A 22,977-nucleotide genomic window follows, 5' to 3' on the forward strand; every position below is an offset into this window, starting at 1 on the left:
GGTCAGTGACTCCCGAGAAGGGCTGTCCTGTGTGCCGCTGAGGTGCCTACGCACTTCAGAACCGCCCCCCACCCCCAGGCTAGAAATGCTTGCTCCCCAGGCCCACATATGACCAGAGGCAGGGGAAGGACGGGAGTAGGGGAGGAGCAATTTAGATCAATGTTGGGAGGTGGGATTCATTCTGAGAGGAATCCGAAGATGAGATGGGGCGGTGGGCAGGAGATGGGGGCGGGGCTCTGTAAGGCCGAGGAGGGGTAGGGGGCGTGCCTGGCCCCCAGAAGACCTCCGGGACTGGAAGAGTGGGCGCTGCCCCCTCGCGGAAGAGCCCCAGCTCAGTTAGTTCCCGAGTTGAGGCGCGGGGGCGGGGAGGGTGCCTATCGAACCGCCCAGACTCCGGATTCCGCCCGCGGAGCGACCTGCAGCTCCGCGCCCAGGTAGGGATGGGGGAGGAAGGAGGGAGGAGCGGGGGTTGTCCCCGGTTCGGAAAGAGGTCTCTGGGCACTGACCCCTCCCACCCCGACCCTATTTGGGCTACCTGAGTCGAGATGCTGAGATGGAGACCTCTGTCCTCCTACCCCGGCGGGCGCTCCCTCGTGAGGGGGCCAGGGAAGTGAGGGCGTCCCCCTTCCCTCTCCCGGGCAGGGGTGGGGGCGGAGTCAAGCGCCCCGCTCCCCCCGCCCTGGGGGCTGGAGGGAAAGGGGAGGAACGGGGACCCCTCCGGGGAGGGGCTCTGGGCGAACGCCGCGGGGCGTCTCCCTGGCAGTCCCTCCCCCCGCCCCCCGCCCGCCCCTCCGGCCGCCTCTGCCGCCGCGCGCCGCAGCAGCGCCGCCTTCCCTGCGCAGTCGGTGTCTCCGCGTCGCTGGGTGAGTGGGGGCCGCTCCGGCCGGGGCTGGGGGATGCGGGGAGGGGGCAACCCGGAGGGAGGGGTCCCCGTCGAGCCTCTCCAACCCCGCCGCTCCCGCGCCTCCCGGGAAGCCTGCCTCCGGGGGCGCGGGGAAGAAGGGGGCTCCCCAGGGGCAGGAGCGCGGCGCTCTCCAGGGTCCTGACCGCCGAGTGGCCGGCCGGGAGGAGTCGCGTTCCGGCCGCCTCGGAGCGCCCCCTCCAGGAGGGGCCCCGCTCCCGGCGCTCTGAAGCGTGGGCTCCGCGCGAGAGCTGGGGAGAGGTTTGGAAAGGGTTCCCCAGGTGAGTTTCTCAGGTCGAGCTGTGGGTCCTTCCCATCTGGGGGACTAGGGGGTCTTTGCGGAGACGACAGAATCTCCTACCACCTTCGTTTCCAAGTCTCCCGATTGGGAGGGGCAGCTTTGAGGGTGGCAGGGAGGAGGGGGCACTGGAAGAGCTTTCCTGCTCAGTGCATCTCTCTGCCCCCGCCCCGATGACCCAGTTCCTTGGACCTTGAGGAGGGGACTAAGGGACACACTCCTCCGCCTCAGCCCCACGCATTTCCTCAGTCCCCTCCCACACACTTGTTCACTGGGTCCTCAGTCTGGGGCAGAAGAGGCTGCTTTGGAAAGGAGGGTCACCAACTTACAAAAACATGCGTGTGACACACTGCTGAGGACACACACAAGTCCCCAAATGGCCATGTAGGCACATCGCCCTCTTACTGTGATGGGTGCGCACCTAGTCACAGGCACATATATAGACTGAAACACACGAGAGTCAAATGCAATGCAGAAACCAGGGGCATCCATGCATACATGAACACAAGCACTCACACACATGCTCATTACATGCACTCAGAGCTTCGTGCAGATGCACACACAAGGAACCCCCCTCACTCTGTCTCACTCCCAGCGCCAAGCTGGGGGGAGGGATTCACCAGCCTGTGCCCCTCCATCCCTGCCTAGAACTGCCTGGCTGTCTCCTCTCCCTTGCCTTCCCCTCAGCCCCCCACACCCTAACCTCCTACACGGAAAAGGTAAGTATTGGGGGAGGGTTGGCTGGCCAAGGCTCTCCCTGGAAAAGAGACCCTAGTAGGTCTGAGAAGGGCTGCGGCTCCCTCTCCTGGGACCTGGAAGCACCTCTGGGAAAAGAAAAATGGCAAGGATGCCTGAGGGTCCCACGTGCAGCTGCCCATGTGAGAGGTGTCAGCATGGGAGTTGGCTTGTGATGGCATGTGTGAGACATGTGGGGTCGTGGGCTGCTGTCTTGATGCACAGGGTAGGGGAGCTGTTGTGCCGTGTGTCAGAACATGTGAGTTGTGGAGCTGAGGGAATGCTGTCATGTGTGGAGACATGGTGACCCATGGGTGGCTATGGGCTGGTATTTGAGTGGCATGGGAGCCGGTGTATGGATTTGCTGAGCTGTGGAGCCTGATATGTGTCAGTGTGTGTTCATCTGTATATTGTCGTGCATGAGCCTTGTGGCATCTGGGTCCACGTAAATCACTTTTGTTTAACACTTAGCATCATTCCAAGTGCTTCACATGTATTAACTCATTTAATCCCCCCAGTAACGAGGTAGGTACTGTTACCCTCACTTTATAGATGGGGCAGAGAGAGTATAAGGAGCTTGTCTAAGGTCACCTGGCTGGTAAGAGGCAGAGCTGAGATTCAGACCCAGGTGGTCTGGCTCTGGTGCCTTGTGGTGGCCTTTGTCAGGACCATGTGTGCAGTCAGTGTCTGGGCTGCAGGTGTATTTTGTAGCAAGCGGGCATACGTGAGGCAGTGAAGGAGCAGGAGGGAGGAGGGAGGACGAGAAGGCCTTTTGCACCTCCCTGGGCAACTCTGGGAGTCAGCTCTGTCACTCCATGCCTGTGCGACCTGAACCAGGTCACTTTGCTTCCTTGAGCCTGCCTTCTCATCTGTAAAGCGGGGCTAATCCCCAGACTTCCCTTGGTGAGGGTAAAATGGTATACATCTGTGACAGCCCAGTGGCTGGTGCTGAGCAGGCCCTCAGTAGATGAGCCCCTTCCTCTGCCTCCTGGTCTGTTCCCTGGGAACGTGTAAGGTAGGGGACATGGTGTGGAGCAGGTCACAGAGGCAGAAGGAGGACTCTGAGCAGCTCCTCTCTTCCCCTGGGTCAGATGAGAGGCTGGGGTGGCTGGTGTCTGGGGCCCTTCCTGGAGTGGTGACAAGGGGCCAAGAGGGCCTGACCATTCCTCTCTACCCTTTGAACCCCTCGGGGACCCAGGTGGGACTTGGCTTGGCGGCCATGGGCAAGCAGAACAGCAAGCTGCGGCCGGAGATGCTGCAGGACCTGCGGGAGAACACGGAGTTCTCCGAGCTGGAGCTTCAAGAGTGGTACAAGGGCTTCCTCAAGGACTGTCCCACGGGCATCCTCAACGTGGACGAGTTCAAGAAGATCTACGCCAACTTCTTCCCCTATGGTGACGCCTCCAAATTCGCCGAGCACGTCTTCCGCACATTCGACACCAACAGCGACGGCACCATCGACTTCCGGGAGTTCATCATTGCGCTGAGCGTGACCTCGCGTGGCCGCCTGGAGCAGAAGCTCATGTGGGCCTTCAGCATGTACGACCTGGATGGCAACGGCTACATCAGCCGTGAGGAAATGCTCGAGATTGTGCAGGTGGGCCCCTGGGCCCCTCAGGATGCCAGGTGCAGGGCCTGGCCTCAGGCACCTGCCATCCCTTTTTATCCTCTCAACGGCCTTCGTGGGTAGGTAGTGGCAGGTGCTACTCTTGTGGCCCATTTGAAAAACCATAAGGAAATAATTTCCAGTTTCAAGAAAAGTTGAGAAAACTCCCATATATCTTTTACCCAGATTCACCAATTAACTTTAACCATATTTGCTTTATCATTGTGTGTGTGTGCGTGCGCATGTGTGTAATGCTTTGCCGTTGTTCTCAATGTGACCCTCTAACCCTGACTACATCAGGATGTATTTCCTAAAAACAGGGACATACTCTTACATAACCGATAATATGATTATCGAAGTCAGGACATTTAATGTAGAAACAATGCTATTATCTAACTTACCAAATTCCAATTTTGCCAACTGTCTCAAAATGTCCTTTATAGCCCTTTTTACCCAGGTCCAGGATCACATGTTGCATTTCGTTGTCATGTCTCTTTAGTTGCCTTTAATTTATAACAGCCTCTCAGCCTGTTTTTCAAAACTTGACATTTCTTCAGAGTACAGGCCAGTGATGTTTCATTGATCCTCATTTACGCAGGAGAAAATGGATGGTCAGAGAAGTAAAGACATTCACCCAAGGCCACACAGCCCATGAGTGGACCACCTGGCTCCACCAACCACTTCCCATCTGGATACCGGTCACCTTTCAACTGACTGAGGGCCCATTAAGAGCCTAGTACTAACTGAGATGTCTATATCCATGAGCCAGTGCCTCCTTTCATTAACTCCATGAGGCTCAGAGAGGTGAAGTAACTTGCTCAAGGTCACACAACATGTCACCAGAGTTAAGTTCAAGCTGACTACTCTGAGCTGCCCTTAGAAATGGGTCTGGCTTCCAGTTCTGGAGTTGGCTTCATCTCTTAGATCTCTCCTTTGTAAAATGGGGTGATGATACTGACCTCACAGGGAGATTTAAGGACCTGATGTGAATGCCCTTTCTTAGTACAAGTTTAAGTTTAACACATGTTAGCTCTCCCTCAGAAAATTCCCAAGTGCCTACCCCTTTGGCCTGTCATCGAAGTCCATTAGGGCTCTGGTTCTGTTTTATCTATCCAGTTCCTAGTTCACTTTTTGCCTGAGCCTGTGTTTCTTCACCCAAGTGGTGGGGTGTTAGTTCCCTATTTCACCAGACTATTGTAGGTACAGAGTGGGATACGGGCTCCAGGAGATGGTCCAGCATCTAATTGTTACCGGAAAATGTTAGAAGTTGTCAGTTACTGTTGTCTCCTCTGCTCTACTCTAGCTAGAATGGCCTTTTCAACATCCTTGGGATATGCCCCGAGTAATCCCACTGCACAGCTTTGCACATGCTCTTGCTCCCTTTTCTTCTGCCTCTCTGAAATCTTTCCTCTGGTCCCTCAGCTCTGCTGCTTCCCCTTCCATCTCATCCAACCCATCCTGGATTTCGCTTTGGCTTCTCTCTTGCAAAGCGTCTAGCTCATGCGATGCCCTCCCTGCCTATCGTTAGGCGTAAAGCCTTAATGTCTGTCTGTGACCCCCCATGGGCCAGGCATTAACTCTCTAGCTGATGGCTAGTGGGACGTTCTGGGGGTCCTGGTGGAAAGGTTGGGGCAGGTGGGGTGATGGAAGATCCCTCAAGGGATTGGATACCAACCAATATGAGGGATATTACGTTTTACCACTTAGTGTGGTTGCACTGGTAACGACCGGTAAATCTCGGCCCAGCGGGAGGTGCCAAGCCCAAGATATCAGTCAAGCCAGCCTCATTCCTTGGCCATACTTAGGATCCCTTTCTGGCTGGTCTCTGCTACCTACGCCCTCATTTCCTTTATGGCAGCCGCGGGCCCCGAGACGGCCAGTGCAGTCAGAACTCTGCAAACCCCAGTGACTGATTAATTACAAGCCAGTTCCCGTGAAACAACAAGTGCACAGCAATTCCAGACAATTAATTAGGAGGCCCAGGAGAGGCTTGTCATGATTGGAGCAGTCACTCTCTAAGTCACTCGCCCATCCTTCTCGGGACCCAGCCCTATGGTCCGGTGGTGGGCACACTGCAAGGGAAAATGCTGCCTCTTGGCCTCTTGGGGCCCCTACTCTGGTAGGAGAGAACAAGTGTGCAGCAGCCCACGCGGACTAGCTAATGCAGCATCGGGGAGTCTAGGGGACTGAAAGGCAGGCAAGACCTGAAGATGCGGTGGATGAGGAATGATGATACTAGAAGCTTCTGTTTACTGACCACCTACTCTAGCCAGCTACTATCCCAACTATACAAACCGTCTCCTTCAATCCTCGAGGCAGTCCCTATGGGGGAGACATGAGTAAACTGAGGCTCACAGAGGTTAAGGACTTGTCTGATATAGTGATTAGTGGAAACAGGATGCCACTATAGGCACATCGTCCTCCAAAGTTCTGTCTGGTCATTACCAGCCCCAAGCATCTATCCAGCAGCTATGAAAGAGCGGATTCTAATTCAGTCTCTGGCATTAATCCCCCTTTCCAAGCCCCATTTCTTATCTGGAAAGTGGGGATCATGATACCTGCTTTTCAGTGCTGTTGTGAAGTTCAGAAATAATGTGTGTGAAGTATCCAGCACACAGCAGGTATCGGGTAAGTGGTAGCCAGGGTTACTGTTCCAGGTGGAAGCTGTCCATTCTGGGAAACCCAAAAGGAGTAGAGGTATTTGGTTGCAGCAGGATCACCTACCAGGGGAGGCCTGGTGATGGAGAGGTCAGCAAGCACCTTGAGTTCCTGGGGCTGAATGGTTTGGACTTGGTAGAAAGAGCAGTGAGAGGTGCCAAAAGCTTTTAAACTTTTAAATGGTGGAGTCCCTGCCAGATTCCAGGCACTGTGCTGAATTCTGAGGATATGGGCATTAGCTAGATGTCCATGATCTTTATCTGTAGGCCGGGGACTAGGAGCAATCCTACAAAGGCAAAATTACTTCCAGAGAGGTGTCCCCAAAGGAAAAGCCCTGGAGACTCTGGGCCAGCATATGGGCCTTGGCCCAGCAGGGATCAGAGAAGGTCCCCCTAAGGAAGTGCCATGTAAGTTGCCTCCCAAGGAAGAGTGGGAGGCAGCAGAAGGAGCGTGGGGCAGTATCCAGAAGGAGCTGGGTGCACGGTGGGCTTGGAGGGAAGCCTGGGTGTGTGATGGGAACGAGGGAGCAGCCCATTGGGTTGAGGACGCGGCGGAGATCTGTGTTTGGAAAGATTTCAGAGGCTGTGCAGGGGACAGACCTGGGACAGCGCAGGGAAGAGACCAGTAGGGAGGCTGAGCCGGATCTAAGGCAAGGGAAGTTTTTGGGATGGGAGAAGGGAGGCTTCTTGGTGGATGTGTCAGTAGCAGAAAGCTGGCAGATTGGGGCCATCGGTCTGGTCTTTTGAGTTCTGGGGCGCTGGGACCCACCTATCCTACAGGCCAAGCCCTACGTGCTCTGTGTACATTTAGCACAAATACGCTCCTTCGCGTTGCCTCCAGAGATCCTGCACGTGGCAGCTGCAGTTCTGGGCTCAACTGAGCGCATACTGTCCCCGCCCTTGGCAGATGCTCACTTGAGTTTATTTGCATAACGTCTCCTCCCGCTCTGAGCCCAGCGCTCCGGGCCCTCCAGCCCTTGGTGCGTCCCTGCGCCCCCTGCCGGCCACAGAGGCACCGCAGCCCAATGTCACCCACTCCGCCCAGCGCCCCCTGCGGGCCCCCAGAGCGCGGGCCGCCCAGAGCCCCGAAGTTTCAGAAAAGCTGCGCTAAGACGGTACTTACCCTGGAGCCCGCGGCGCCGGGTGTTCTAGCCCCTTCGCTCTCTGGGCCCTGATATCCTCCAACATCTCTCCAGTCCCCCTGCACGTAGGCACCCCCAAATTCTCGGTGCGCACTCAGAGCTTCCCGCCGCCGCTCCTTTGTACGTGCAGATTGCTCTGCCAGGAATGCCTTTCCCATCTGGCGCTCCAAGGGAACTTGGTCGGGACCCGCTCCAATAGCCCCCCTCTTTTGGGAAGCCTTCCTAGGTAGTCCTTCCTGAAGCCCCCCTCCCCCGCCCTTCCGGTTCTCAGTGACCACATCTCCACCTCACCTAGGAGGAGCTGCAATCTGCGTGTCTGGGGGCGGTTTGGGAAGATGGGAATGGGGGTGGAGGGTCGGGCAGGCTCCTCTCACCCTGCCTCCCCCTCCCGCCCCTCAGGCCATTTACAAGATGGTTTCGTCTGTGATGAAGATGCCGGAGGACGAGTCGACCCCAGAAAAGAGGACCGAGAAAATCTTCCGCCAAATGGACACAAACAACGACGGTGAGGGGGCAGGGGCGGGGCGGGGCGGGTGCCACTCCCCCTTCCTCTCCCGCTGCTCTGCTCTGCCTCCCTCGCTGCGCGGTCCCCCATCACTGCTCCCCTTGCCCCGCAGGCAAGCTGTCCCTGGAGGAGTTCATCCGCGGGGCCAAAAGCGACCCGTCCATCGTGCGCCTGCTGCAGTGCGACCCCAGCAGCGCCTCCCAGTTCTGAGCGAGAGGACCCAGGTTCCCCCTCCTCCCTGCCTTCACTGGCCCTCTCCCGGCTATCAGCTTCCTCTCCCTTGTGTCCATCCAGCCTGGGGGTCACACTGGGCACTCCCCCCAGGGCCTGCACTGTACCCTTAGGGGTACCCCGCAGTACCCCTAAGGCCCAAGCAAGCAAGAGGTCGGCACCGTCAATCCGAGAGGCAGTATCTCCCTTAGGCAAGGATCGAGACGCAGGCTCTGGCTGGGTCTGCCCTCCCTCGCCCAGACAGAACTTCGACCATTCTCCCCACCCCCACGCACCCCACGCCTCCCCTACTCCCACGCAGCCTCAAGCTCCTCCCCCAACCACCCGCAAGCTCCCCAACCCCCACCCCACCCTTGTAGCTCTCAGTCAGGGTGGAAGGGGAAAGTATTCCCAGGTGTGGAGGCTGTCTTCATCTGGAAAGGAGAGAAGGATTCCAGAGGTGGCGGGGGTTTGAGGAAAAAGCTTCCTTGAGCCATCCTTTCCTGCAGGAGGGCCTCAACCCTTCCTGTTCCACTGCTCTTGTTCTCCTGGAGGCCAGGAAAACAAGAGGAAAACCTTGGGGTTCCAGCCTCCCAGCTGTGGGTCCCATGAACCCCCGCTTGCCTTCCAGCACTTGGATGAACACAGACCCACTGATTCTGCTGTGTATGTTTCCTCCCTCACACACACACACAGGCCCACGGATGGGCAGACACCCCCAGAGCCCCAACCACAGCACCCTTGTGGGAAAGCAGCACAGCCCCTCCCATGTCCCTTCCCCTGCTGCATGCATCCACGTGGAGCATCTCTGTTCTTTTTAATAACTTCAGAATAAAGTCTCATTTCAGTGCAGTGGGCTGGGTAGCTGCGGGAGTGGGTGGAAAGCCCCACCAGTTCCTGAGTGAACGGCAAGCCCTCTCAGGTCTGCTCCAGAAATCCTGGCCTGGCCACAGTGCAGACTGGGTTGTAGGGCCCTAGTGGTCATGGGGCCTGGACGGGGTATCGGCTCTCAGAGGGTCAGTGGCTCAGAGCTGGTGCAGCTCAGCAGGTCACGGCCCTCCACAGGCTCTGGGCTCTCCTGCCTCTGCGGAAACACAAGAGGGTGCCAGGCTCTGGGTCTGCTCCTCCAGGACACCTAGGGGCTGGCAGGGCTGCGAGGATCTCGGGGGCAAAGGGGCATCACTATTCCCTCCCATGCAAGAGCCAGGCCATACCCTTGGAGGAACCCCAGCTTGAGCCCAGATACCCCTCCCTCCCCCTCAAGATTCATCCTGGCCCTTGGTTGGGGGGAGCCAGGTTTCAGCGCTATGACCAAGCTGCTCCCTTTTGTCTTGGGGAAAAAAACTTTTGCCCCACTTCTCAAGGCAAGGGGTAGGGGCAGACCAGCCTGGGCTCCCCAGCAAGGGCTCCCACAAATACGGGGAGTAAGGGCTGATGAAGGGGGTGGCAGGCCTTACCATGTGGTGGCTGCTTTTCCCCCACCAGGGCCTCAGTTCCAGCAGCTGGTGGGAGAGCTGGGCACAGCGCACGGCAAACACGCTCTCTGTCACACAGAACACTAGCGAGATGCCCCAGAGGCACAGGCTGGAGCTCTGCGGGGGGAGCACAAGGGGCAGGATAGAGGGGGTGTCTCTAAGAATCCGCTCCCACCTCTGATGAGCACTTGGGTGTCACCCCCCCAACCCCACCTGCTCCCTTACCCCCACCCCCTGCCAACTCCAGGCCTAAGCACTCACATAAATGCGTGTGGGGTCGAAGGGACAGTCAGGCACCAGTACGAGCACTTCGGGGCTTCCAAAAGTACAGGCGGCCAGCAGGGCCCGGCCCTGGGTAGCAAAGGTCACGGCGATCGAGGCCAAGAGGCCCAGAGCACAGGTCAGAGACAGAAGGGCACAGGCCATGCTCGAGCTAAACACTGTCCAGCGCTGGATGGGAGAGGCCACTGGTCAACGTATGTCAGGCTTGGTCCCTGTGGGGTCAGCCCTGCCCCCTCCAGGCAGGTGAGGCCCTTGGGGGCAGCCGCTGCCCCTGAGCCACCCCCACAGCCCCTTCCAGGAGGAGCCACATACCAGGGGGACGCTGGGGAGGTAGCAGGACAGCACAATGGCTGCAATGCCTGAGGTAATGACCTGCGGGGAAGGACAGTAGGCAGGGTGTGAGGGCCACTCTCGACAAAGACTCCACTGATGCCAACTCTGGCCCTCCCAGACCCCAGCCCCCCAGCCCAGTTCTGCTTTGGCCCCACTACCTCCATCTGCACGAAGCCACTGCCTCCTCACAGTCCAGTCCTGAAGAGACGTTTCTGGCACCTAGTAACCCCCTGCCTACAACCTTCCATGACTCCCCACTGCTTCTAGTTGTGTATCTCAAACAGGCACCTGTGTCGCCCAGGGCTACAGGGGCAATGTCACAGGGTATAAACGATACATCTCCCTGGAGGGGGAAAGATTCTGGAAGAAACTAAGTAACTCGACTGGCAAGGAATTAATAACAAAATTGTTATTTTAACAAGTCAGAAAACTTTGTGGAGTAGGGGCGCCCAGGCTCAGTCGATTAAGCCTCCAACTTGTGGTTTCAGCTCAGGTCTCGATCTCAAAGTCCTGAGTTCAAGCCCTGTTTTGGGCTCCAGGTTACGTATGGAGCCTACTTAAAGGGGGGGAAAAAAAAAGGAAATGTTTCGGAGTAGAATTCTGTGCACTGGGCCGGTGGCAGTCAGGTGTGTGATAGAGAACCAGCAATGTCTCTAATTCCCCAAGCGGACACAAGTTAGTGCCCCATCCTGCTGGGGCCAAGCTCCATGCCGTAGTATGAGCTCACAGAAAGGACACTAGCTTTGGTGTCAGACACAACATTTTCAAATCCAGTCGGTTTCTTTGTATCAGCAGGGCTCTGGGTGAATCCTCAGCGTGGTCTCCCCCTCTGGGCAGTGGGGATAGTCGAGGCTCCGTGTTGCCGGGAAGCTGGGAGGATTAGCTGAGAGAATGAGGGCAAAGCCGAAGGGGTGTGGCCGAGGGCCCATCCCTGGTGGATCTCCTGACCCTGGCTCACCTCGCCGCTTTACCTGACTTCCTTAAGGCTGGCAAGAGGAAGGAACCAGAGTAGCAACAAGGCCAGGGGACACCGCACACAGCTCTGCAGCCTGGCCCTGTCCCACTGACTGAGTCTGTCCTGCTTGCTGGGGCCTGTGATCTCCATTCATCCAAGGCTTGGGGCCAGCAGGCTGTATGACCTTCACTTTGCAGAGGACAGAACAGGCTTAGAGACAGAAATAAGCCCCTCACCCAGGAGGTGGCAGAGATGGAACTCCAGACTTTGAAATATGGCTGTTGCCCCAAGGCTGCCGCCTCCTCTGCCAACAGGTGGGAAAGACATTTCTGACCTTGAGAATACTGGGCTCCTTCATTCCCAAATTCCTCAAACAGGTACTGGCATCCGGGCCTAACCCTGGCCACCATTCGTTGAGCACATCTTACAGACCAAGCCTAATGCTGAGTTCCTGCCAAGTCGGCTTTTTCCGGGTCTCCAAAATAGATCTGAACCATTCCCACCTCCACACCTTTGCCTCTGCCATTCTCTGCATTTGGAATGTCATCCCAGCTTCCTCTCCTACTTGCCTGCTCTGGCATGCCTCCCATCTGGGTTACGGTAATTACAGCCTATCTTTGAACTCCTACTCATCCATCAATACCCAGCTCTGGGGCCTCCGCCTCTGGGATCCCTCCTGGACCCTCCCAAGCTAAGCTGATGCTCCTTCCTTTTGCCAGCTCTGCCTTCACTACTTCCCTCTTATTTTTTTTTTAAGATTTTATTTATTTATTTGACAGACAGAGATCACCAGTAGGCAGAGAGGCAGACAGAGAGAGAGGAGGAAGCAGGCTCCCTGCTGAGCAGAGAGCCCGATTTGGGGCTCGATCCCAGGACCCTGAGATCATGACCTGAGCCGAAGGCAGAGGCTTTAACCCACTGAGCCACCCAGGCGCCCCAATACTTTCCTCTTGTCACGTTAATCCTAGCTCACAGTAGTGAGCACGGACCAGGTGCTGGCTACTCATTAATTCTCACCGGGACCCTCTAAGTGGACACTGTTCCCTCCCCCATGTTATAGACAAGGCAGCTGAGGCAGAGAGAGAGGCTGAGAGCCTTGACCAGTGGCTAAGGTGCAGAGCGGAAGGCGTGGGGTGCTCCACTTGCTCCAACCCCAGGCTCGGGGCGGGTACTCACCAAAGGCCTTTCAAGCCCCCGGCCCCCCCTCTCGCCAGTCGCCCTCCTGGCCCAGCCATACCACAATGGCAGACGTGACAGAGAGGATGTTGACCACGCAGTACTGCAGGGCCACCGCGTCGTGGGGACTAGCCACATAGCGCAGCACGGTGCCATGGAGGAGGGCGGCTGCGATGAAGCTCACATGGCCCAGCACCACCAGCACCAGCCCTGTCTTCATCAGCACCCTCCGGAAGTCACCCACACTCAGGCCACCTGTGGGCGACAGCCATGTCAGGTCCGGGGAGGGGGGACACAGCCTCTAGAGGAGGAGAAGACCAACGCCCCAGCAGGAGTAATGGATACTGGGCTCTAAGTCCGTTTCTGCATGACTCGGGGTCATTAACTTGTCTTGAGCCTCAGTTTCCTCATCCGGAAAAGAGGTTCACAATGCCTTCCTGAGAGTCTCCTGAACTCCAAGGCTGGAAAAGCACACCAGGTGGTATTTAATAAAGCATCACAGTCCACATGAGTGCTCAAGGTCCCAAGGGGCAGGGCCATGGCTTGAACCTGGGTCTCTAGCTCCAGATCCATGGTCTTTCTGCCAAGCTCCCCAGTCACTGATTTAGTCACTCAGGAGTTTTTACACAAATGTTCACTGAATGTCTGCTCTGGGCCATGACCTTTATAAAGCACCCCGGTGAGTTTGACAGTCACGGTCCCAGCCCAAGGAGCCCCTGGTTCGTGGAGCAGGAACCGGGTCCTGCTCAGGATTCACTTCGGAATACAGAGCTGAGCACACAGCAGAGAATGAATTCACAATTGCTGAACTGACTTGGGGCAAAAAACTCAAGCCTCTGGGTATCCATTTCCTCATCTTTAAAATGGGAAGAATAACTCCTGTCTCCCAGTGGAGAAGGAGGGTCCCACCAGGAGACAGGAAGTGGGGGAAGGAGGGAAGGTGGCTGGGACATACCGTGCAGGTCCTGAGAAAAGCAAGTTCTTGGTGCAGGGGCACCGGACAGGGACAGGGCAGGCTGGGGTCAAAGAACACCAGAGAGGCATATGCAAATTCCTTCTGAGTGGCCAAGTGGCTAGCAGCCCCTATTTGCACACCCCAGGAATAGAGAACCCTCTTTCTTGGCCAGCTCAGGCTGTTCCACATCTGTCCTCTGGAATGTCCTTTATGGGTGCCGGCTTTGTCCCCGAGGCCACACACCGTGCTAGCCCCCTGGCCCTGTCAGCTTCCCCATTCCAGCCAGCTCTGGGAGACTGGGAGACTGGCCAGGTGCCTGAACTAAGCAACCCCCCTTCTTTGCTTAGCTCTTCGCAGTGGGACCTGAGTCCCTTCTTAGACCTCAGTCTCCCCATCTGTGGCAGAGAGGATTGGATCATATTTTGTATATTAGCCCTAGCTAAAAGCGATAAAGAAAAGAGAGAGAGAGAGAGAGAGAGAGAGAGAAAGGAAGAAAAGAAGGAAGAGAGGGAGGGAGGAAGGGCGGGAAGAAGGGATCATTACTTGGGGGCCCTGGGCCAAGAGGCAGTCCTTAGGGAGCAGGGAGGGTAGGGCCAGGCTCACAGCCCTTCTGTGTGACCTTGCCATATATAAAAGGGGGGAGGGGCTGCCCTAGCTGTCTCTGAGAGCCCTGGAGCCTGCAGGGCCCTCTGGAGCTGGACCAGGTCTGGGAGCAGAGGGCGGATGATGGGTTTGACGGGCACCGTGGAACTGGAATGCCGCCGTGGAGATTAGCTGCCAGCTGAACAGGAAGCTTCATCCCAGGGGCCTGACCCACCTCACTCCATCCACCCACCTACCTGGCAGCCCAGACACCACCTGGCTCAGGGCTGGGCTCATGAACAACAACAACATCCTAGGACCCAGACTCCCGTCAAACCGGAGACACGGTGCCAGTGCGGGGCTGTGCCTGGAGCCCTGGACGCAGTCTCAGGGCAATCTTGGGCTCTCTGTTTCCAAGTGACCATTCTTAGAGCACTGAGCAATGTGGCTGGCACAGTGGGAAGCACTTTACTCCTGGGAGCTCACTTCCTTCTCACAGCAGTCCTAGGCGGTGGTGCTACCATCCCCATTTTACAGATAAGGAAACTGAGGTTCACAGAGAGTGCGGTGGGGGGGGGGAGTCCCCAGGTCCGTCTGATGTCCAAAACCAGCATCACTGTGGGTAGGGGGTCAGGGGAGAGAGCGCATCGGTCCCACTCTGTCTGGCTCCTGTTTCCTAAAGGCCCTTCCATCCCCACCTGGCAGGAGGAGCAGAGGCTTGGAAGTGGGAGCCTTTTGCAAGGCTGAGGAGGGGAAAGGGCAGGTAGCCTCGGGGTCAGAACTCTCTGGGCCCTGGATCTCTATCCTTCCGCTCTCCCTCGTGCTCTCTGGGCGCAGGGCAAGCTGCTCCCTCCCCCAGGGACTCTCCTCCTCCCGCCTGGGGCTCCTTCCTCCCCAGGAAAGGAAAGAGGGGGCGAGGGGCGGAGGCGCTACCCCACCTCGAGAAGAAACCAGCAGCCCTCTTCCCTCCTCCTTCCTGCTGGGGAAACTGAGGCCGAGAGCGGCAAGCGACCCGCAGGGAAGGCGGCGCGGACCCCGGGGTTCCGGGCTCCGGACGCAGCGCTCCGCCCCCCCGGGAGGATCCGGGGCGGCGGGGGGCCTCGCGGGCCGTCCCGCCGCGGCTCACCCAGGCGCAGACACATCTCGGCTCCCGCGCGGGCTCTCGGCGGCCGCTTCAGCGGGGCTCCGGGTGCCGTGGCCGGCGGGGCCCCGCTCGCATCCCGTCCGCAGGCTCCGCGCCGGTCCGCCGCCCGCGCCGCCCGCGCTGCCCGCGTCACGCCTCCGTCCCGCCCGGAGCAGCGGGCTGGCCGGCGCCCGGCCTCCCTTCCCGTCACCCCCCGGGCGGCCCAGCCCCGGGAGGGCCCCGGCGGCTCGTTTGCATCCCGGGCCGGTCGGACCTGCTGGGCAGCCCTTCCCGGCCCGCCCGGCTGAGTCGCGGCGCTGGCCCCACCCACCCGGCCGCCGGCCTCGGCGTATCCCCCTACCCCGAGCCCACCACTCCGCAGTGGTTCCACTGCACAGATGACCACTGAGGCTCCGAGGAGGCGCCGTCCTCCGGATGGGGCCGCGTGCGTGTGGGCTGTGGCTGTCGTGACCCGGTGGGCCGGGGCAGCCCCAGGGTGAAGGTTGAAAGTCTCCGTCTTTCTAGAAGATGGGGAGCGGCAGCCGCGGCGGTGCGAGAGCACTGCTTGGGGAACTAGAGTCGCCCCCGACTTACTGTGTGACCTCAGCAAATCACCTTCCCTCCCTGGACCTTAGTTTTACCAGTCCTGGGAGGCTTCGGTCCTCGGACGCAGAGCAAGGCGCTTTATTTCTGTCTTGGGGATGGGGGCGGGGGTTCTCTGTTTTCTCACTGAAAAATCAGGGATAACAATTTCTGTCCTTTAAGGCCGTGGTGTGACAAAAGGAGATACAAAAAAAAAAAAAAAAAGAGATAAGAAAACACTTAGGAAATTCTCTAGAGTACCTTCAAAGACCAAGTGTAGACCATGCAGAAACACACAGTGGGGGCTTTACTTATCCTGGTTGCTGGTTACTGAGCCGCCTTACTGGGCTAGGATGGACCCTGCCCTCCCCTGTTTCCTCCTCCGCATCTAGAAGGGGACCCCCCAAGAGCACTCAGCTGGAAGTGATGGCTAAGGGGGACCCCAGATTTCCATTCCGGTCTCTGTGCCCACCGGCCCAGGGGTGGCTGTGTGGTGGCTGCCTCCCTGGGCTTTCTCAGCCCCTGCAGCAGGCCTCTGGGAGGCCCTCTCCTGGTATCCAGGCAGCATGAGTTCCTGGTCTGCACTCCTACCCCACTGGGCAGCAGCCTTAAGGACAGGGGCTGGCTTGCTGCGTGGAGCACCGGATGTCCACCGAATGTGTCCCCTCCTGCACACCCATACTGGTGCCAGCCATGTGCTCTGTGTGTCAGACACCTGGTCAGCACACAGAGCCAAAGGTGCGAGTGGGGCCATCTGACACTGGGGCTGGGGAGCCCCCTTGGGTGTTGGCCACAGTGGGGCAGGCTGGTCTGATAACCCCCAGCAGACAGGCTTCCCCATTATCTGCAGTCTGAAGGGAGACCATGCCCAGCAGGGGCAGTGTAGGGAGAAAGCCTCTCAGGGTGGAAGACAAGAAACCCTTGGGCTGATCCCCTCCGAGGCTGGCATTTGGATTTTTATGTCCTCAGAGGCAACCTTTTCGCAGGGCGGCTGGGCAGTACTTATCCGCATTGAAGGGGTCAAACACTTGCATCTGCGACCCAGCAGTTCAATTTCTAGGTCTTCATCTTACACACCAGAAAGTGCAAAAGACGGGCATACCTTTAATGATGGTTATGTACGAGCCGTTCCTAACAGCAAGCAAAGCACCAAAGTGACAGCCGAGGGAGGAGGTGGCCCCCAAGGAGAGGGAGGGAAAGATTTGGCTGTTTTACACGGGGCTATACTGTAGGAGTCTACAATGCTTCTTGATTCATGTCTTGCTTTTGTTACAAAGAGAGCAAGAAAAGTCCCCCTCATTGCCACCACCCTGCCCCACTCCACCAACAACTATCTGCGGACACAGGCTACCTCCCAGGGACCGCGCTGGACAGCCCATCTGTCCCTGCAAAGCGGATGCCAGATCTCCTGTGCCTGGGCATGTGTGGACTGTCCAGTCGTGTCAGGCAGTTCCCTGGACACTGAGACCATCTGGGCCTTCTGGGAGTTAGGCTGGGGACTCAGGCCTCTTCAAGGTCTCTGCTTTCAGATGCATAGAGGAGGGTTCTCTCTTTCCATACTTGGAACAATACTGAGCTCAAGGTTATTACCCTGTTTTAAAGATGAGAAAATCGAGGCCCAGACAGGTAAAAGGCTTTTCAGAGATGACACAGCAGGGACACCTGGGTGGCTCAGTTGGTTAAGCAGTTAAGCGTCTGCCTTCGGCTCAGGTCATGATCCCAAAGTCCTGGGATCGAGCCCCACATCAGGATCATTGCTCAGCGGGGAGCCTGCTTCTCCCTTTGCCAGACTCTTTCCCTGCTTGTGCTCTCTCTCTCCGATAAATAAATAAATAAAATCTTAAAAAAAAAAAAAAGATCACATAGCGTGTTGTCAGTGGTAGGGCTGAGTCTTGTGTACTTGTGAAGACTCCTGAGTTGGGGAGGGGACCGTGGGGGAGGAGAAGGAGCCCCAGCCTCCAGGGGTGGGTCTGCTCACCGAGACCTCTGAGAAGGGTGAATTGACCATCTGTTTCTTCCCAGTTTCCCATGCCCCAGCTTTAGTTGCCTGAAGTTATTTCCATTTTCCTTCCTTATTGTCAAGTGGCCAAAGTCCAAGCCACCCAGTGTTCCTTGCTTCTACCCCACCCTTCCGTGCACTGGCCTGGGCTTCGGAGAAGAAACCTAGGCCAAGCTCTGGTCCCTTGTCCTCTACCAACTCACTGTGACATCGGTGCAGCTCTCTGCCATTCTCAGGCCTCAGTCTCCCCACCTGTCAAACGGGGATAATGATTGCCTCCCTGCCTCCCAGATCTCTGAGGTGCAAATGACTTATGAGACACGAGAGCACGTAGAAACCTGGCCAGAGAAATAAAAGTAGTAACTCCCCCTCTTTCTGGAACAGTTAACGGCTAGGTGTGGCCCAGCACTGAAGGCTGGGGCTTCCAGGGCCCCCGCCTCCCTGATGAGCCACTCCACTGGAGAGGGCTTCAGCCCCGTCTGCTCCTTCCCCCCCTTACTCCCCTCCCCCCGCCCCGCCATTACTGGAACACTTCCCCATGTAAATGAAACACTCAGGCACAAACCTACCGTCTGTTTGACGTGTGCGTATACACGTGTGCAATTCTACCATAGGTGTCTGTACACGTGTGCGAAACACAAAAACCTACTGATCCTGCTTGTCTGAGGGGAGGAGGGACTCACAGGGGACTGGGGGATGTTTACAATGATGGATTCTAGATGCTGTGAATGGGGGCGTTTGTTATTTGTATTTTTTTTCCCCTATCTTTTACATTTCTACAAAAAAAAAAAAAGATCATTGCAGGAAACTTGGAGGAAATCATAGGAAAGTGTAAAGAAGAAATCTGAATGACCCACAGTCCTCCTTGCCCTCACAGACAAGACACACTCACGCTTAGGAGGGTTTTCTCCTGTACCCATAGGTCAGTTTCTCCCCCCTGAGACTCCTGGCCCCTGGCTCTGCTCTCCCAGCCCTTCTCATCACCCTGGCCTCTTGCCTTCCCGGTCACCCACAACCATCCAGCAGGGACTTGGGTTTCATAATTTCTGTCAGGTGATCTGTCCTACTGCTCTGATCATCCATGTAAATGACCCGCCGACCCCCTTCCTTGACCTCCTCAGTGACCTTCATCGGGACCCCATTGTGTTCTCTGGGGCCACGCCTTGAATGGGCCCCTCTGGAACCCCAGCCTCAAGAGTCCCTCCAGGACCCCTCCTGCAGCTTACTGGTCTTCTGCCTCCCAGTGCTTCAACACCTGACTTCACAGAGGTCACCGGCTCATTCTCTTTCCTTCTGTTCAGTCAGCCCCTCCTGGCCGCTTGTCTGGCGAGCCGCCCCACGCTCTGAAGGTGGCTGGGGTGACCGGACTTGAACCTGGAGAGGAGAGGGGAGATTTGAGAAGTGTGATGGGTGTGCCCATTCATATTTGAAAAACACTATTTCAAAGCCACTCAGCGGCTTTCTCCTCCTCCCAGGCAGGCCTTGGGGCTCCATGTGGACCTCACCCCCTCTCTAATTCTCCCCCTTTTAGCTAATGCTCCCCGTCAGCCCGGAAACACACCCGAGTCTCTTCTATCCTAAGACCACATCCCCTCCCCTAGACTCCCTTTACATTTCTGGGTACTTCTTTTTCATGTCCTTTCCCTTCCCCTCCAAACTTCTGGAATGAATTATCCTGTGCTGCCTCCATCTTCTCAACCCCCCCTCCCTCTCCCCTACTGCACTGTGGCTCTGGAAGAGCCCGTCCAGACCCCCAGCATCTTCTAACTCAGTGAATCCAAGGGAAGCGGTTCAGCGTGGGGCTGGTCCTTGTTAGCCGCTCCCCCTGCACACAGGACACTGGTTTTCCCTGCTTGTTCTTTCTCAGTCTCCTTTGGGCACTTTTTTTTTCTTTTTTTTTACTTTATTTTAATTCCGGTATAGTTAACACACAGTGTTCTTTTAGTTTCAGATGTACAATATAGTGATTCAGAATTTCTGTACGTTATTCAGTGTTTGTCAAGGTAAGTGTCCTCTTAATCTTCACCCCCTATTTCCCCTGTGCCCCCACCCACCTCCCCTCTGGACACCACTGGTTTGTTCTCTGCCCTTAAGAGTCCGTGTTTTGGGAACATCTGGGTGGCTCAGTCCGTTAAGTGGTTAAACAGTTGCCTTGGTCTCAGGTCATGATCCCAGGGGCTCCTTGCTCAGCGGGGAGCCTGCTTCTCCCCTGGTCTGCCGCTCCCACTGCTTGTGCTCTCTGACAAATAAATAAATAAAATCTTTGAAAAAAAAAAAAAAGAGTCTGTGTTTTGGTTTGTCTCTTTTTTTTTCTTTGTTCCTTTGTTTTGTTTCTTGAATTCCACATATGAGTGATACCACCCACTATTTGTCTTTCTCGGACTGGCTGGTTTCACTTAGCACTATACTCTCTAGATCCACCCAATTTTTTTTTTTTTTTTAAGATTTCATTTATTTATTTGACAGAGAGAGAGATCACAAGTAGGCAGAGAGGCAGGCAGAGAGAGAGGGGGAAGCAGGTTCCCTGCTGAGCAGAGAGCCAGATGCGGGGCTCGATCCCAGGACCCTGAGATCATGACCTGAGCCGGGTTTAACCCACTGAGCCACCCAGTTGCCCCTATTTCTTTTTTTAATATTTATTTATTTATTTATTTGAGAGATAGAGAGAGAGAGCGCTCAGGGGGAGAGCAGAGGACGAGGAAGATAATCCCTAGTAGACTTCCCGCCGAGCGCAGAGCCTGATGCAGGTCTTGATCTCAGACCCCCGAGATCATGACCTGAGCTGAAATCAAGAGTGGGTCGCTTAACTGACGGAGCCACCCAAGCGCCCTGTGCTCTACCTTTAAATATTGGTAATTTTTTGTATCCTTTCTCCTTCCTATATTGTTCCCGTTGGTTGGTTCATGTCATCTCTTGGCTCTCCTTTTATATGATAATTCTCAAATCACTGCAGCCAGACTATGGTCCCCTGAGCATTAGACTCAAATATCCAGTCGCCTGCCCTTTCTGCCGGGTGTCCCAGTTATCTCAAGCTCAACATATCCCAGCTGATATTTCCTCTTTTCTCCCAGACGGCTCCTTGAATATTTTCTTAGTATTGCCGTGTACCCAAGACAAAAACCTGGGGGTCATTCTTTGCACTTTCCTCTTTCTACACAGAGTCAATCATCAAGTCTTTCTGAGTTACTTCATAAATGATTCTGTAACAAGTCCTTGTTGTCCCTCCTACTACTGCCCTTGTTCATGTAGCATCTCCTGTGGCCCCCAGTTTTTTTTCCACACACTCCTGAGTAATCTTCCTAAAGTATCAACCAGATTATGTCACTCTTCCGCTTAAAATCAGTAACATAAAGAAAATTGAAAAGACATAAATAAATGACAAGCCATTCTGGTGTCATGGATTGTAAGACTTAATATTGTTAGGACGGCCATTCTCCCCAGTTGATCTATAGATTCTTTGCAATCCCTATCAAAATCCAAGCTCCCCTGCCCTTGTTTTGCAGAAATTGACAAGAGGATCCTAAAATTCGTATGGAAATGCAAAAGATCTAAAAGAGCCAAAACAATCTTGAAAAAGAAGTAAGTTGGAAGGTTCATACTTTCTAATTTCAAAATATACTACAAAGCTACGATAATCAAGACAACTTGATGCTGGGCATAAGGATAAACATATAGGTCAATATTTGAGATTTGAGAGTAAAAACATATATAAAGAAATAAATAAACCAGAAATAAAAATACACACGTGGTCAAAATCTTTTTTTTTTTTTGACAAGGGCACCAAGGTGATATAAAGAAGAAAGAGTGGGGCACCTGGGTGGCTTGGTTGGTTAAGCACCTGACTCTTGATCTCAACTCGGGTCTTGATCTCAGGGTTGTGAGTTCAAGTCCGACATTGGGCTCCACACCGGATGTGGAGCCTACTAAAAAAAAAAAAAAAAAACAGTGCTTCTTAAGGTGTTGTCTCCAAACCCCTGAGCATCCCCAAGAGCTTTTTAGAGGTTCCGTGAAGTCAAAATTATTTTCATAATAATACTAAGATGTTATTTTTGTCTTTTTTGGTGGTGAGAAAGCCATGGCGGGTAGAACAGCTGGCCTCTTTAGGTAAAGTGAGGCATGGCTGCAGGTACACTTGTGGTCATTGTAGTCCTCCCTCCCCTGGCTGCACAACAAAGGAAATAAAGCAGTTTTGCCGAAGAATGACTTGATAAGGGACACTTGGGTGGGTCAGTTGATTAAGCGTCTGCCTTCAGCTTACGGTCATGATCCCAGTGTCCTGGCATCTAGCCCCTCACTAGGTTCCTTGCTCAGAGGGGTGCCTGCTTCTTTCTCTCCTTCTGCTGCTCCCCCTGCTTGTGCTCTCTCTCTCAGTCTCAAATAAATAAATAAAATCTTGGGCTCCTGGGTGGCTCAGTTGGTTAAACGACTGCCTTCAGCTCAGGTCATGATCCTGGAGTCCTGGAATCGAGTCCTACTGCTTCTCCCACTGATCTTACTCCACTTATGCTCTCTCTCTCTCATTCTCTCTCTCTCTCCCAAATAAATAAAATCTTTAAAAATAAATAAATAAATAAATAAATAAATAAATAAAATCTAAAAAAAAAACAAACAAAACATTTTGACAATGTGGGAAGAATTCTGTTAGATGCCTAAGGACTGTGGTTTTCCCAGGAAAAGCACTTGTAATATTTGAGCAGCAAGCTGAACTAGCTGCTCGTTGCAAGTTCAACACCATTTCTACCCGAAAGAAGGATGGAAAGACACACCTTGATTATGCAAATCTATATCTATAGTTATATCTTTTTTTTTTTTTTTGGTGAACATTTTCTCTAAAAGGAGTGAGCTGATCGATTCAAGGGGAAAATTGACAATATTTGCTGCTAATAATAAAATTTCAGTTTTTGAGTGAAAATCAGCCTTTTGGAATATTTGTATCCACCCCTGTGAGCTTAATAGCTTCCTAACACTTAAAGACTTTCTGATAAGATCAACGGTGACATTAACAAATACGACTTTTTAAAATATTGTATAATAACATGGGGACATTTGGAAGATCTGTGGAGAAGAGCTCACTGAACCCTATGTTCCAAGTGTTACAAAATCATTTCTAGATAAAAGGTGCATTCATGGGTGCCTGGGTGGCTCTGTGGGTTAAAGCCTCTGCCTTCGGCTCAGGTCATGATCTCCGGGTCCTGGGATCGGGCATTATCGGGCTCCCTGCTCAGTGGGGAGCCTGCTCCCCCCTCCCCCCGCACCTGCCTCTCTGCCTACTTGTGATCTCTGTCTGTCAAATAAATAAATAAAATCTTAAAAAAAAAAAAAGATGCATTCAAAGTGGAAGATGGACCAATGTATTTTAATTTAATGAAAAATTGACTGGTTTCAGGTTCCACCCTGAAACTAAATTTTACAGAACTATCATGTGTTAAGTTTTGATGGAATATCAAAAAGAAATATCCAC

General features: G+C 54.8%; 2 protein-coding genes across 3 annotated transcripts; one reads left to right on the top strand and one right to left on the bottom strand.

Annotated features, from left to right (window-relative positions):
* Positions 1–747: 747 nt before the first annotated feature.
* HPCA (hippocalcin) lies at positions 748–8,173 on the top strand. Of its 2 annotated transcripts, XM_032877127.1 has the most exons (5): positions 856–863; positions 2,453–2,459; positions 3,133–3,531; positions 7,739–7,844; positions 7,957–8,074. In XM_032877127.1, the coding sequence occupies exons 3-5, from the start codon at positions 3,154–3,156 to the stop codon at positions 8,052–8,054; spliced, it is 582 nt and encodes a 193-aa protein (XP_032733018.1). In that variant the 5' UTR covers positions 856–863; positions 2,453–2,459; positions 3,133–3,153; the 3' UTR covers positions 8,055–8,074. The 2 variants fall into 2 exon arrangements, with proteins under 2 accessions (XP_032733019.1, XP_032733018.1); XM_032877128.1 differs by lacking the exon at positions 2,453–2,459 and having other exon boundaries at positions 748–863; positions 7,957–8,173.
* A 780-nt stretch (positions 8,174–8,953) lies between these two features.
* On the bottom strand, positions 8,954–15,079 carry TMEM54 (transmembrane protein 54). The gene is made up of 6 exons (XM_032877129.1): positions 14,939–15,079; positions 12,337–12,530; positions 10,124–10,183; positions 9,791–9,979; positions 9,512–9,646; positions 8,954–9,138 (listed from the first exon to the last, which is right to left on the bottom strand). The coding sequence occupies exons 1-6, from the start codon at positions 14,952–14,954 to the stop codon at positions 9,064–9,066; spliced, it is 669 nt and encodes a 222-aa protein (XP_032733020.1). The 5' UTR covers positions 14,955–15,079; the 3' UTR covers positions 8,954–9,063.
* Positions 15,080–22,977: the final 7,898 nt, after the last annotated feature.

Source organism: Lontra canadensis, unplaced genomic scaffold (genome assembly GCF_010015895.1).
Source record: "Lontra canadensis isolate GAN:19392208 unplaced genomic scaffold, GSC_riverotter_1.0 scaffold60, whole genome shotgun sequence".
Lineage (NCBI taxonomy): Eukaryota > Metazoa > Chordata > Mammalia > Carnivora > Mustelidae > Lontra > Lontra canadensis.

Coding starts and splice junctions, on each gene's coding strand:
- HPCA (XM_032877128.1), top strand. CDS start 3,154: ATGGGCAAGCAGAACAGCAAGCTGCGGCCGGAGATGCTGCAGGACCTG. Junction 3,532..7,738: donor AAATGCTCGAGATTGTGCAG/GTGGGCCCCTGG, acceptor CCCGCCCCTCAG/GCCATTTACAAGATGGTTTC. Junction 7,845..7,956: donor AATGGACACAAACAACGACG/GTGAGGGGGCAG, acceptor CTTGCCCCGCAG/GCAAGCTGTCCCTGGAGGAG.
- TMEM54 (XM_032877129.1), bottom strand. Junction 9,980..10,123: donor ACCTCCCCAGCGTCCCCCTG/GTATGTGGCTCC, acceptor TCTCCCATCCAG/CGCTGGACAGTGTTTAGCTC. Junction 9,647..9,790: donor TCGACCCCACACGCATTTAT/GTGAGTGCTTAG, acceptor CTCCCCCCGCAG/AGCTCCAGCCTGTGCCTCTG.